The 14,582-nt window shown below is 53.4% G+C and overlaps 3 protein-coding genes across 5 annotated transcripts in view; 1 reads left to right on the top strand and 2 right to left on the bottom strand.

Annotated features, from left to right (window-relative positions):
• ORAI2 (ORAI calcium release-activated calcium modulator 2) overlaps window positions 1–14,582 on the bottom strand; it is a 204,060-nt gene that overhangs the window by 116,901 nt on the left and 72,577 nt on the right. The gene's annotated exons all lie outside the window — the stretch shown is intronic.
• The window catches only part of LRWD1 (leucine rich repeats and WD repeat domain containing 1), a 92,765-nt gene that overhangs the window by 31,161 nt on the left and 47,022 nt on the right, over window positions 1–14,582 (bottom strand). The window lies entirely within an intron of this gene.
• RASA4B (RAS p21 protein activator 4B) overlaps window positions 12,606–14,582 on the top strand; it is a 29,353-nt gene continuing 27,376 nt past the window's right edge. For all 3 annotated transcript variants that reach the window (XM_053557469.1, XM_053557467.1, XM_053557466.1), the window contains exon 1: window positions 12,606–12,842. Coding sequence is in view for 2 of the 3 variants with exons in the window: in XM_053557467.1 (XP_053413442.1) it covers window positions 12,616–12,842 (227 nt within the window). In the remaining variant the exon portion in view is untranslated. The remainder of the gene's footprint in view (window positions 12,843–14,582) is intronic.

Genomic DNA, 14,582 nt, shown 5'->3' with positions numbered 1-14,582 from the left:
GTTCGGCCGGGGCTGGGTTTGAACCCGCCACCCTCGGTATATGGGGCTGGCGCCCTACTCACTGAGCCACAGGTGCTGCCCTTGCCTCAGTTTTCCCATTTTTAGTAAAGACAGGGTCTCACTCTTGCTCAGGCTGGTCTCAAACTCCTGAGCTCAAGTCATCCACCCACCTCACCTCCCAGAGTGCTAGGATTACAGACGTGAGCCACTGCGTCCAGCCGGGGACATGATCTTGAGCCATGAAACGATGCCCAGTGTGCCACACATCACCTGACATTATCCTGATAAACGGGCAAACAACAGGACAGGGCACAGAGTGCACTTCTGTCTGTTTCTCTCTGTATCCCCTCTCTTATGTCTCCCACTCTTTTCTTGTTCCTTTGTTTTCACTCTGACAAGCCATGGGAGCTCATCTCTCATCCCAAGCTGGCCCAGAGATGGGCACGACCATTTCCCAACAAACACAAGGTAAAATCAGGAAACTGCATCTGCTCCAGGACTGGGCCCAGTGAAGAAAGAGGCAAAATGAGACAGGAATGAGAAGGGAGAAAGAGCAGGTGTCAGGGGCAGAAACCATTCACAGCCATTCCCTGAAGCTGGCAGGTGCACAGGGAGTCACCCCTGGGGCCCCCTCCCCTGCCCCTAGCATTTTCTCCATGTCCGGCCTCTCCTCCAGAGACTCCACTGCCACCTGAGGCAGGAGCCCGGGTGCTCAGAGGGGACCCCTGCAGGAAACTAGGCAACTCCCCACTTGTCCGCGCAATGTGTGACTGCACCTCCTCTTTGGCATGGGAACCGGGGCTCTTTGGGAACTCTGCCTAGCACCAGGCAGGTGGAGGGTAGGAGATGAGGAAGAGGGAATCAGCTTGTCCAAGCACCTGGGGCCAGGATGTTTCCAGGTCTGACTCCATCACTGTGACTCCCTGGAAACAGTCCCCAGCTCAGGGGCGTAAAGGTCCAAGGAGAGTAAGCTGAGAGAGGGGTCTCTCTGGGGTCCCCCACTCTGCTGTGGGGCCTCCTCCCAGGTCCCATTAGTGAGGCCTGGCTGAAATGCAGACTATCCTGGGATCCCCCTGGGGATTCTGTTGCAGGGGCCAGAATACCTGCCTGCTGGGCAAGTTTAAGTTTCCTGTGTCACCAGGAGGACAGCCTGAGGGCTCACACCAGCCTGTGCACCCTCCACCCACCTGCTACCCCCTCCACTTGGAGCCCAAGCTTGCTCACCTTCTGAGCCCAGCTGAAATGCCTTCTCCTGTTCCTGCCCATGACTCTCCCACCCCAAGTGGTTTGTCCTCCTCTGAACCACAAAGACCTCAAGAATATCTCCAAGATGAATGTTCCATATCTGTCCCTGGTGAGGTGAAGGGAGTGAGGGACACAGGCGGGGAGCAGTGGACAGAGAGATAGGACACTCAGACTGCCTTTGCCTGCCACCCCAGAAGCTTCAGCTGAGCCCAGGGAGGTAAGGGACCCTCGGGACCTGGGAGACTGGGACCTGGGCTGAACAATTCCCTTGTGGTGAGCCTTGAAGTCCTTGGGGCCATCCCATGATTAATTTCCTTTTATAGACAACAACCTCCTTTTGCAGGGTGATAAGTGACATCAGGGTGGAGAACACAGGGGAAGCCAGCTGGGGTGGGGTGCTGAAGGCTCTTGAGGGGTCTCATTGCCCAGCAAGTAGGGGTGGAAGGAACCGTGCCTACAGCCTAGACATGTGGATGCTGCTGATGAACAAGTCCCAGAGCCTGCAGGAGCCTGAGCAGGGGAGACCAAGGGGGCTGGGCAGGTGGGCACCAGTCCAGGAAGGGTCTGGGTGCTAGGACTATATCCAGAGAGCTGCAGATGACCCTCTAGGAGTTTTAAGCAGGTAAGTCACAAGTGCACATTTGGAGTTTGCAGTGCAGACTGGAAGAACCACTGGGGGTGGCCCTGGCCTAGGGAGGGCTGTCTAGCTCTCCCACCTCTGCTGTGCAGACCTGTGGAGGCTCCCTGGGAACTCAGCCCCTGCCCAGGACCCTCAGATCTCTGGTCTCCAGCAGAGCCTTGGGTGGTCCCCTGCCATTCCCCATTCCCACCCACAGCTTCCTCAGCAATAGGATGAGGCAGGGCGTTTCCACCCCCTTTTCTGGAAGGTTCAAAAGGTTAATGAGCTCAAAGCACGTAACTCCATTCCGGGGGATGAACTTCTGGGAAGAGAGGAACCTGGGTCTGGGCTGAAGGCCAAAGGCAGGGTGGGGGCCAGCACCTCTGGTGATTTGCCTTTCTGCTCGTTGCCCCTATGACCTGGGCCTGGGCCCCTATGACCAGCCTCTGACTCCAGAGGGGTCTCTGAATGGCAGAGACATTGACAGGAGCCCTTCTCTGCCAAGACAGCATGGGAGGCCCCTTCTCCTGCCATGGATTTGCTCCCAGCTTGGGCTGCTCAGGTCCAAGGGAGGGTGTGGTCAATGTGGCCTTGGTCAACCCTAACTTGCCTGCCTTGGATCCAAGGCTCGGTGATCAGAGTGAATGAAAAAACAGGTCTGGGGCGGCGCCTGTGGCTCAGTCGGTAAGGCGCCTGTCCCATATACCAAGGGTGGCGGGTTCAAACCCGGCCCCGGCTGAACTGCAACCAAAAAATAGCCGGGCGTTGTGGTGGGCGCCTGTAGTCCCAGCTACTCAGGAGGCTGAGGCAAGAGAATCACTTAAGCCCAGGAGTTGGAGGTTGCTGTGAGCTGTGTGATGCCACGGCACTCTACCGAGGGCCATAAAGTGAGACTCTGTCTCTACAAAAAAAAAAAAAAAAAAAAGAAAAAACAGGTCTGAGTCCGACCCAGAGCCTGGAGAAACACCAGGCCCATACTCAGGTCCTAAGCAGAGAGATTGGACAGGTGTGATAGGGACAGGTGTGAAATGCTGGGCTGTTTAGGAGTCAGTGTTCTTATGCCTGCCCTATGACCCAGCAATTCCGCTCCTAGGTATTTCCCCAAGAGAAATAAGTGCTTAGTCCCCTGGAAGACATGTGCAAGAACATTCATAGCAACTCCAGACAGGAAACAACACAAATGTCTATCCATGGTGAACAGGTAGGCAAATTTCAGAACCTCCACCCACACAGTGGAATGCTCTTTAGCAATAACGAATGGATTATTGGGCTCAGCACCTGTAGCACTATGGTTAAGGCGCCAGCCACATGTGCTAGCAGATTTGAGCCCAGCCCGGGCCAGCTAACCAACAATGACAACTGCAACTAAAAAATTGTGGTGGGCGCCTGTAGTCCCAGCTACTTGTGAGGCTGAGGCAAGAGAATAGCTTAAGCCCAAGAGTTTGAGGTTGCTGTGAGCTGTGACCCCAGGGCACTCTACCCAGGGCAACAAAGTAAGACTCTGTCTCAAAAAAAAAAAAAAAAAAAGAATGGATTATTGATGCATGCAACAACATGGGTGGCTCTCCTGGACGTCATGTTGAGTAAAGACGAAGGCACACAGTAGGACTCCATTCACACAAAGAGCAAGAGCAGGTGAGAGGCCTGATGACAATAAAGTCAGGATAGATTTTATCCCTGGGGGTGGTGGTGACTGGATGAGGAAATGTCTTGAGGTTGGAAATGCTCTGGATCCTCATCTGGAAGATGGTGACCCAGATGTAGGTGTGTGTAAAACTTCATCGAGCTGTGCCCTTAAGGTCTGCACACTTCCCATATGCAAAAGAGCCCGTGTTTATTCAGCAAGCATCTGTGAAATGGTCCAGAAAGCTGTGGGTAGCGAGAATCTGGGCAGCATCCTGCATGGCAGGGGTGGGGACAGCCAAGCGGAAGGTCCTGGGTACTATAGAGGCAGAGATGCCAAGAGGTCTCGCTGGGAGTGGCCAGGGCAGAGGGGCCCCAGCGAGCTACGGGCTGGGAGCTTCCAGGGGCCAGGGCCACAGACGCCCATAGTGTGCAGGAGCTGTGGGAGCAGGGGGGAGGGCAGAGGGACTGGTGCACAGGGGCCGTCTGGGCAAGAACCGGGCTGAGAACCAGGAGCTGCTGCCTCCTTTTCTTGTGCCCCCGCCATGGTTCCATCCTGACTCCTGGTTCCTGTCAGTCAGGCCAGGGCTGTGTCAGAGGCTGGGGGTTGCCACGGCGCCAGAAGTCATGACAGGTTTATGTTCCAGCCGCAGCCTCCCTGGCCCTGTCCCAAGTCCCCTAGCTCACACATTCATTTTTCTTCCTATGCAGCCAGGACAAGCCTGGCAGGAGCTCCACAAGGACTGGTCCCATGCAGAGTGCCAGAGGCCAGGACCTTCTTGGAATCAAAGCTGTGTCCCCCAGACCTGGGCCATCTCTGCACAGGGAATGGTCTTGTCTGTTGCCACTTCCTAGCCCTGCTCTTCTCCTTTCCCTCTAGACTCGGTGCCACCTCTTCCAGGAAGTCCACTCAGAGCATCTCCAGTCTCTGTGAGAGGAATGTGTCCTTGGTTGCTCTCAGGGATTGTGGCAGAGATCTGAATCCAAGCCTCTGGGCTCCCAGCCATGGGCTGGCAGGCGACATCCAGGACTTCTCATTTTTCACTTGCCTTGCCCTGCCTCAGCTTCCCACTTTGGGAAGGAGCAGCAGTTTCCATCCACAGGGGCTGGGGCTGAGGAAGTTGAGGGACTGCAGCTCCAGGGGGACCTCAGAAAAAGGGACATCAGAGCCTGAGACCACATGGAAAATCTCTCTTTCTGGCAGGCTGAGCTCCTCCTGGAAGCCACACCCTGCCCACTTTGGGGATCCCAGGTTCTCAGGCATCCTCTCAGGTGACAGCTGCCACCTGCCCTGTGCCTGCCTTGGCCTCTGCTGAAGACCCTTCTCAGCCACCCTAGGGGATGCTGAGAGGACAAACTGTTCCTCCCCTCAAGTGTCCCTGGGAGAATTGAGGGCAACGTTCCCTTCCCTCCTCTGACTTTCTCTTCCTGACTTCCTGTCTCTCCCTGCTTCTATCTGTTTCTCTTTCAGTGTCTTTCTTTCTTCTTGAGCAGGGTCATTCTCTCTGTTCTCTTGGGGAGGTTAGGGGCAACTTCATCAATGTGACTTTGTAGCTCCTTGTCTCTGAAGTGGTCAGGACCCCTTGGTGAGGATCCAGGGCATCCAGGCACAGCAGGCTCAGACTTAGGGCTCAGTCAATGTTTGAGGGGGGGATGGTGAGAACAGCTCTGATCCTGTGAGGACTAGCAAGAGGATGTCCTAAAGCATTTGCCTTGGGGAGGTGCCATCTGACGTCTGGTGACCCAGTGGCTTCTGACATGCTCTTTTCCCAGCCACTCTGGGATGTAGCCACCATTGTCCCACTTTACAGATTGGGCAAATGAAGCTCAGAGAGGGAGAGTAACTTGCCCACAGTCACACAACAGGTCTTGCCATAGTATTGAAGCCAGGATGGAAACTCAAGCATCTGGCTCTAGAGCCCCCACTCTTCACTGTGGGCCTTGGTTTTAAAACCATTATTCACTGCTCTCTGTCTAAATGGGGTGTGTGTCAAGACTGGTGGGGGAGGGAGAAGCGAGGACAGCCTCTCCAGGTTATGTGTGCCTCCCAGCCTGCCCCGCCAAGCTTCTCACAGATGGCCAGACTTCTTGACATGGCTGTCACCCAGACTGGAGCCTGCCAGGAGTCCCTGCCCCCGTGTGTCCAGTGCAGACTCCTGTGTACAGTAACCCACCTGTCCATAGCTGGGTCCCTCTGGCCCACACAGAAGGCTGTCCTTACCACCTTCCACATCTGCCACGCAGCTTCCTCCTCATTCCCTGTTCCTTCCTTTTTTTTTTTTAGAGGTAGAGTCTCACTTTGTCACCCTTGGTAGAGTGCCGTGGCATCACAGATCATAGCAACCTCCAGCTCTTGGGCTCAGGTGATTCTCTTGCCTCAGCCTCCGAGTAACTGGGACTACAGGCACCCGCCACAATACCGGGCGATTTTTTTGTCTCAGTTTGGCTGGGGCAGGGTTTGAACCCACCACCCGTGGTGTATGGGGCCGGCACCCCACTCACTGAGCCACAGGTGCCGCCCATCCTTCCTCTTCTCTACACTTCTGGGCTTTCCTCCCCCCAGCAATGCCTTTGGTCCCATCTTTCCAAGTCCTGCCTCCTCCAGAAGTCCTCTCTCGGGGCCCTAGGCCAGGGCTTGATATAATGCAGGACAGACACCAGGAGCCACTATTGGGACCTGATGGGGGAGAAGCAAAGGCGGCCTAAAAAGGCCTTTCCTCTGGGCAGAGACAGGCAGTTTTCTCCAGCAGGACCCATGGGCATGAGGGCTGCAGCTCATAAAAAGCCTTGAGGTCTAAGGGGGAAAATGCCCTGGCTCCAAAATATTAAAACCATAATTTAAAAAAATAGTAAATGTTTACCAAAATGTCTTCTAAATGTGACATGTTGGCTTCATTCATTGTTAAATGTAGTATTTCAAAACATGTCACTGTGCATGAAAACAATTTGTAGGTCACATTTTCTCACATTGGAAGAATTTCCAAGACTCCCAAGAATGCATGATGTTTGTAGAGAAATCGAGGCCAGCAGCAAAGCAAACCATTTACTTGTCCCCAAATAGCTCTGAAAGCTAAGTTATAAAATTCTTTTCAAATACTTTTAGAGTCAAAGTATGTGTATTAAATTTGGGTATTGGTGCATTTTTTTATTATGGTAAAAAGCACATAACATAAAATTTACCATCGTAACCATATTTAAGTATATAGTATTGTTAACTGTATGCACATTGTTATGTAACAGATTTCTAGATCTTTTTCATCTGTAAAACTGAAATCCTATACCCAGTGAAAAACTCCCTCTGCCTTCTCCTTCACCCCCTGGCAACCTTCTATTCCATGTTCTGCTTCTATGACTTTTACTATTCCAGATTCCTTACATAAGTGGAATCAAGCAGTATTTGTCTTTTTTTAATGACTGGCTCGTTTTACTTAGTATAATGTCTTCAGAGGGTTCATCCATGTTGTAGTATGTGTCAGAATTGCCTTCCTTTTAAAAATAAATAATAGGGCCGCGCCTGTGGCTCAGTTGGTAAGGCGCTGGTCCCATATATTGAGGGTGGCGGGTTCAAACCCGGCCCCGGCTGAACTGCAACCAAAAAATAGCCGGGCGTTGTGGCGGGCGCCTGTAGTCCCAGCTACTCGGGAGGCTGAGGCAAGAGAATCACTTAAGCCCAGGAGCTGGAGGTTGCTGTGAGCTGTGTGAGGCCACGGCACTCTACTGAGGGCCATAAAGTGACACTCTGTCTCTACAAAAAAAAAAAATAATAAAAATAAAAAAATAAAAATAAATAATATTTCTTTTTTTTTTTTGGTAGAGACAGAATCTTACTTGATTGCCCTCGGTAGAGTGCCGTGGCATCACACAGCTCACAGCAACCTCCAACTCCTGGGCTTAGGCGATTCTCTTGCCTCAGCCTCCCGACTAGCTGGGACTACAGTCGCTCACCACAACGCCTGGCTATTTTTGTGTTGTAGTTCGGCCGGGGCTGGGTTTGAACCCGCCACCCTTGGTATGTGGGGCCGGTGTATCGGCCTCGGTAGAGTGCCGTGGCGTCACACAGCTCAAAGCAAAACTCCAACTCCTGGGCTTGGGCGATTCTCTTGCCTCAGCCTCCCGAGTAGCTGGGACTACAAGTGCCCACCACAACGCCCGGCTATTTTTGTTGTTGTTGTTTCAATTTGGCCGGGGCCAGGTTTGGACCCACCACCTTGATATATGGGGCTGATGCCCTACCCACTGAGCCACAGGCACCGCCCCTCAAAATAAATACTATTTCCCTGGGCGTGTATATACATATACACACCACAGCTGTTGATTCATTCATCTGCAGATAGACATTTAGGCTGCTTCTACCTCTTATCTATTGTGATAATGCTGTTATGAACATGGAAGTGCAAATATCTCTTTGAGATCCTGGTTTTAGTTCTTTTGGATATATACCCACTCAATTCAACTGTAATTGGACCCCCACTATTGTCATCCCCAGTGGAGCCCAGGCAAGGGGGCTGGTGCCAGCAGTTCTTCCAGGGTTCTCCCATGCTTAGCGCCCCAGACCCTTGCAACCTAAACATTTATTCTTTCAACATTATTGATCTGCTGTGAGGTATGCCCTGAAACTCAAGAGATGCCCCCTGTCCTGTGCCAGGAGGCACTGTAACTTTGTGAGCCCTAGTCGATTTTTTTTGATTTTGCGTAGGTCAAGATAATCAAATTTATATTTTACGATTGCTTTGGTTTAAAGAAAGATACCAATCAGTCTGGATTCCTGCTTACATATTCATTACTGTATATTAGATATTTGAGACACAGTCTTGCTCTGTTACCCAGGCTAGAGTGCTGTAGCATCATAGCTCACAGTAACCTCAAACTCCTGGGCTCAAGTGATTCTCCTGCCTCAGTCTCCCAAGTAACTGGGACTACAGATGCCCACTAAAACCCCTGGCTAATTTTTCTATTTATAATAGCAATGGGGGGTCTCACTCTTTCTCAGGCTGGTCTTGAACTCCTGAGTTCAAGCAATCCTCCCTCCCTAACCTCTCAGAGAGCTAGAATTATAGGTTTGTGCCCTTGTACCCAGCCATTACTGTTATATTCACTTTTTTCCTTCTGATCCAAAATAAATTAAAACATGTTTGTGGGTCCCTAAAAATATGTAGGCAAGGATATTCCACTCAACTGCCTACATGGGAGAGGGGCACAGGAAGTTGGGATGTAAAGGAGACACACATGGTAACATGTCACACCCACTGCAGTTCCCAAATCCAAGACCTCCACCTCCCTTCTCTGCTCCAAACCCCTCACAGGGAAAGGTCAAGCTCACTCTGACAGCCAAGCCCACCACTGGTGGGTACCTGTCTGCTTTTCCAGTCTCATCTTCCATGAGCCTCCTGCACCTGCCTCTTAGATGTTTCCAGAACTCCCCAGCCACCATCACGCCTGCACACCTTCCTCATGCCAGGCCTTCCTGAGGAGCATTCCCTTCCCATTGTGCATAGCTCCACATCCTTTCAGACCAAGCTGAATGTCACCTTCCTCTTTTAAGAGCCCCAAAGTCCTCTCTCTCCTCTACATTTCCATTTATTTTCCTGCGGTAGCACTCACCTACCTTTTCATATCTATCCTTCTATTCAAGTTCAACCAGTAACTCTCTCGAGGGCAGGGACCATAGCTGGTGCACAGGGTCTGGCTCACAGTAGGTACTCAAGGAATGCTGAGAGAATGAATGATGCATAAGGGAAACAGGAAGTCAGGGCAGTGGTCTGCCCAGCAAAGATCACTCTGGCCCACCGGAGAAAGAGGGTCTGGACAGAATGCTGGAGCTAAGGCTGAGCCCCCCCTTCCATTCTACCCTGTGACTCATCCCCTCCCCAGAGACCAGTTTCTGGGAATGTGCTGAAAGCTTGGCTCGCCTCCCTGGCTGAATCCTGTGTTGATGATATTCTGCTCCAGGAGTCCCTGCACTCACAGGCTGTGCTCCCAAGCCACAAGGAATGATGCAAAGAGAAGGGCCTCATGTGTCCACGGGGCAGAAAGGGGGCCAGCAGACTAGCAGGAGCCAAAGGCAGAGTCCCCAGGCATGGAGCCTTCCCCCTTCCTCCTGGAGGAGTGGAAGAATCCGGACACGTCATGGGAATCTCTTCTCTTTTTTTGTTTTTGTTTTTTAAGAGATGGAGTCTCACTTTGTGGCCCTCAGTAGAGAGCTGTGACATCACAGCTCACAGCAACCTCCAGCTCCTGCGCTTAGGCGATTCTCTTGCCTCAGCCTCCCGAGTAGCTGGGACTACAGGCACCCGCCACAATGCCCGGCTATTTTTTTGTTGCAGTTTGGCTGGGGCTGGGTTTGAACCTGCCACTCTTGGTATATGGGGCCGGCACCCTACTCACTGAGCCACAGGTGCTGCCCACGTCACAGGAATCTCAAGGAAATGGGGTGGTGCCACCTACTACATAGGTTGTCATGAGAGTCAAATGAGAAAACTATGTGGGTCCCCAGAGTCCAGGTGACATCTAGTGGGTGCTAAAAGTTGTCATCTGCGATGTGGCATGGAGAAATTCAACCTCCTGTAGTGAATGCTGTCACTCTTTGGGCTGGCCAGCACGAGAACCCCTTCCTCTGCCCAGGGCCTCCTGCACTCCCAGCACAGATGCTGACAACCTGTCTCTGGCTCTCCCAGCCTCAGTGCAATGCAGGGTGCAGAGCCCAGTATTTGCAGCGGCAGCACCGGGGCCAGTACTGGTGTAAGATGAGGGTCCTGGGGCTAAGGCCGGCAGTAGGGGCATCTTCAACAAGCCACCTCTAGAAAGGGACTTGGGGCTTTCTTCTTGGCTATGTATGGCCTTTAGGCTTGGTTATCTGGCCCTCCCAGGGAATCAGTGACACACTCGATAGCCTTCTAATGAACTCTTTTGAGTTTATTCGGGGCTGGTTCTTCTGCTTGGAACCAGGGAAGCATGGCACAGCAAAGTCAGTAAGTAGCATCACTCATAATGCATATGAGAAGGGAGAATTCAGTTTGTTTGTCTACTTTGTGCAGCTCAGAGCAGAGGAGAGGGGCCCAGCCCTACTCCAGGAGCTACACTCTGGAAAGGCTGGTGACCAGGTCAGTATGGGGGTCTAGAACTCATGGCAGGGGAGAGGAGCCTGGCTTTGGCTTAGAGCACAGTAGCTGAAGGCTTCGTAGGAGGGTGAATGGCCCCCATTCTACCAAGAAGCCAATATAGCATTTTCCTATCTCCCTGGCCTGGCCCAAACCCAGGGGTGGGGAGGTAGGAGTGAGGACAGGCATGGGGGATGGGGAGGCCAGGAGTATCAGGGATGGCTGATAGGGGCCCTGATAAACCACCTAAAACAACCCATGAGGACCCTGAGAAGAGACCATTTTCCACGATCACATATAGAAAGATTGATAATGAGTGGACTGGTGGGGCATGGGGGAGCTAGCATTCTTCTGTACAGGGAAGTGGCCTTGTACATGCGAACAGCCACCACATCAAGAAACATGGAAAATCCTACAGATGTCCTGCATGTGTCTTTTGCCTTGGAGATTCCATTTCTAGGAATTTATCCTCAGCTATACTTGCTCATGAGCAAAACCTGTGATCCATGCCATTGTTTGGAGAAAGCAAATGATGGTGACAACCTGCCCCATCCATTAACAGGGGACCTGGAGGTGTGTAGGCACGATGGCATCCAAGAGACAAGTGCAGGAGACTTCCAGAACATGAGATTGGAGGAGCAGACAGGAACCAGGTAGCTGCGTGATGGCAAAGAGAACAAAGGTGCTTTTTGATGTATAGATCTGCACAGCTCTCCAAGATAAAATAAATAAAACTGTTAAGTGTAAACAGTAAGCAACTATTTGTGTATAAAAGAAAAAAACTATATATATAAAACTGCTGATGAATTATAGGCAAAGATTGTTTCCAAAAGGATTCACAAGGAACTGAGAATAGAAGATGCTTCAGAGGAGGAAATTAGTGTAGCTAGAAGAGACTTACTGTTCATTGTAAGCATTGCAAACATTCAATAGCTTTTGAATTTGGCAAAGTGAGTGTATGGCATGCAAATAGAGAAACAGGAAAGAAACCAATGTAACGGAAACCAGAATCTGCACTGAACACCTTCACACACATTGTCTCCTGTGTACATTTGGCAGGTGTTACTACACCCATCACCTTGCACGAACCAGTTCATAGACTCTCAGGAAGCCACCCAGGGTAACCCAGCAAGGAGGTGATGGAGCTGGGTCAGGGACTGAAGTCTGCCCTCACACCTGGGGCAATGCCCCGAAGGCCAGCTGCTGAGGGCATCACTGCTGTGCCAGTCACAAGACTGAACCACGAAGGCAGACAATTCTAGAGACTCAGCTCTGGACAGTGTGGGAGGATTGTGCTCCACTGGAAAAAGCCGCCATCGGGGAGTACTGGAGAGGCCACACCAGTCAAGCCTGGTCCTGCCAGGAGTCCACTTGTGGGACCTCTTGACCTCCAGCAGTTAATCTTCCCTCTGTGAACCTGAATACCCCATCCAGGTTTCCATTTCGGGGCGGAGCAAGGGAGCATATAGGGGTAAATGAGGTGACGGTTGAGAAAACCCCTTCTCCCAAGCAGGTGCTCAAAAACCAAAAACGAAACAGGGCTTTTATACTCGAATGCCAGTTCCCAAAACCTCTGGGCTGCCCTGGCTTTCGCCCCCTCCTTCTGGGTCCAGGTGGCTCTCACACAAACGCTGTGTTTGCTAAGCCTGTTCGATCGCTCATCCGTTCAAATCACACCTACGCAGGGCTTCCCGGCGCAGCGGGAGCCTGCCTCCTCCTCCAACGCCCCCCAGCCGGAGTGCTCCTAGACACACAGACAAACCCGCCCCTTACTGCCTCGGTACTCGCCGCGGACCACGCCCACTGCCCACACTTAACCACGGCTGGGGCCACCGGGAACCCGGCGCCCACCCTCGCGGGGTGGCGCGCCCTGGGCCCGCTGGGCGTCAGCCCTCAGCTCGGGCCCCGCCCCTCGGGCCCCAGGCGGCCAATAAGCAGGAAGTCCTCGCCCCATCCCGGGGAACCCTGGACGCCGATTGGGCTGCCCTGGCGCAGTGTCCCCCCCGCACGTGGGGCTGGGGCGGGGGGTGAATGAAGTGGAAGCGATTCCCCAGCCCGGGCGCTCGCCTCCCAGCCCCGCGCGGCCAGTTCTCCGCGGCGCCCAGCCCAGCGTCCGCCCGCCGCCCGCCGCCCGCTGTCCCTGACCCTGGCGCCCGGCTTCCCCCGGCCAGGACCCCACGTCGCGGACCCGCGATGGCCAAGCGCAGCTCGCTGACCATCCGCATCGTGGAGGGGAAGAACCTGCCCGCCAAGGACATGTGAGCGTGGCTGGGGGAGGGAGCCCCAACTTTCCAGGGAAGGGCCCTGGCCCCGTCCCCCCTTACGCCTGACCTTTTGGGGATCTACCTACAAATAAAAAAAAGGTGGGAGTGTGGCAGCAGTGGGGGATGGGCAGGGAAATGGGGATGGTGAGATTTGATGCGAGTTTCTGACAGTGAGTGCAACCGAGGAAGAGTGTCAGAGAGGGAAGGGAACTGGGGAGGGGGCGGGGATCTGTCAAGGGGTGAGTGAGGGAGCACATCTCGACTCACAAGGGGAAGTGGCTTTGATAGGATAGGAGCTGGCCAGGGGGAGATGTTGTCGCAGGGGAGAAGTCTTGGTGAACTGCCGTCGGTGAGGGTGGAGGGAGTGGAGTGCCCCCCTACAAATGAGTGTGCCTCAGTAGTCTGGATCCCTCAGTACCATAGTGTGCACCTGAAACAAGGGTTGTCCCTGGGCTTCCTGTGGTGCGTGTGGGAAAGGCGAGACTGGCATGAATAGTGGGTACAGGTCAGGAGGCCAGGACAGGGCCAGACTGTGGGAGAGGGCTGTCGCTTGTGTCTTTGGCTTTGTGTGAGCCATCCTGTTGAACCTCACAAGCCCCCAGCAGAGCAGTTCTCATTCTTCCATTTTACAGATGAGGAAACTGAGGCTCAGGGACCTGAAATTCTGACTCCAAATGGCAGAGCAAGGTCTTGAGTCTAAGGCTCCTAACAGGCTCTGATATCTAGGGATTACCCTGGTCGCTGGCCAGATATGGGAAGGTTTCAAGGGTCCCTTGGCCCACTCTCCTCAGTAGGTTTCAGGGTTAAGCCTCCAGATCACCAGCTCCCCTTCCTGGCTGTGCTTCTAGCTTCCTCATGTGCAGCCTCAGGCAACTCCATGTTCTAGAAGCCTCAGTTTCCCCTTCCATAAAATGAGGTCGAAATCTCCCTAGGGGGAGGGGAGAAAGCTCAAAGCTGGAAGGGCACTGGCTACAGGCAACCAAGAGGAAGGGTAAGTCCAAAGTCTGCCTTCCCACCCTTAGGGCTCCTCAGCAGGCTCCTGGATGCAGAGAAGTGGCCCACATGGGTGAGGGGGTAAGGTGGGGGTGGGTAACTGTCTCCCAGCACAGCACTGCAAGCTCAGTGCCACTGAAAGCAGTTCCAGTTCAAGGCCCCCTGGGTCTGACGAGGCCGAGCTCAGCAGTTGCCATGGCAATGGGTAAAGGAGGGGGTGGGTGATCTCAAGGTGGGTTTCTGTGCCTTGGGAAAGGTGGGGTGGCAGCTGGGGGTGAGATCTTTTGGTCCAGAAGGCAGATTAACTCTGAGAAGGGTCTCAGCCCCCAGGCCCAGCTTCTAAGCACCCACTCACCCCACTGCTGTGGTAACTAGGTCATCTTGGCCTCCTCTGGCTGGTGGTGGCTGGGAGGAGCAGCCCCTCCGTCTGTCGCCTCCCTCCTCATCCCCAAGCAGCTGGCCCTTGTGCTGCTGGAGGTGGGTAACTCTCTCAACAGCCCAGGGTGGTAAATTGCTTAGGCTATGCATACCTGGGAATCCAGGTGCCTGGTTCCCTGCCCAGCCCAGCTCTGCACAGCTGGGGCCTCTGGGGAGGAGTCCTTATCCCCAGGGAGAGGGTCTCAGGAATCTCTTTCCTTCCCCGGCCCCCTGCCCTGCCCCCTACCTGCCCTACTCACCACCTCTCCCCATCCTTCCCTGTGGTGGCTGGTGTACACAGCTCTGACCTGTCAACCATCTCTT

The sequence above is a fragment of the Nycticebus coucang genome, chromosome 12, assembly GCF_027406575.1.
Source record: "Nycticebus coucang isolate mNycCou1 chromosome 12, mNycCou1.pri, whole genome shotgun sequence".
NCBI classification, from domain to species: domain Eukaryota; kingdom Metazoa; phylum Chordata; class Mammalia; order Primates; family Lorisidae; genus Nycticebus; species Nycticebus coucang.
This window is presented reverse-complemented; position numbering and strand designations above follow the sequence as displayed.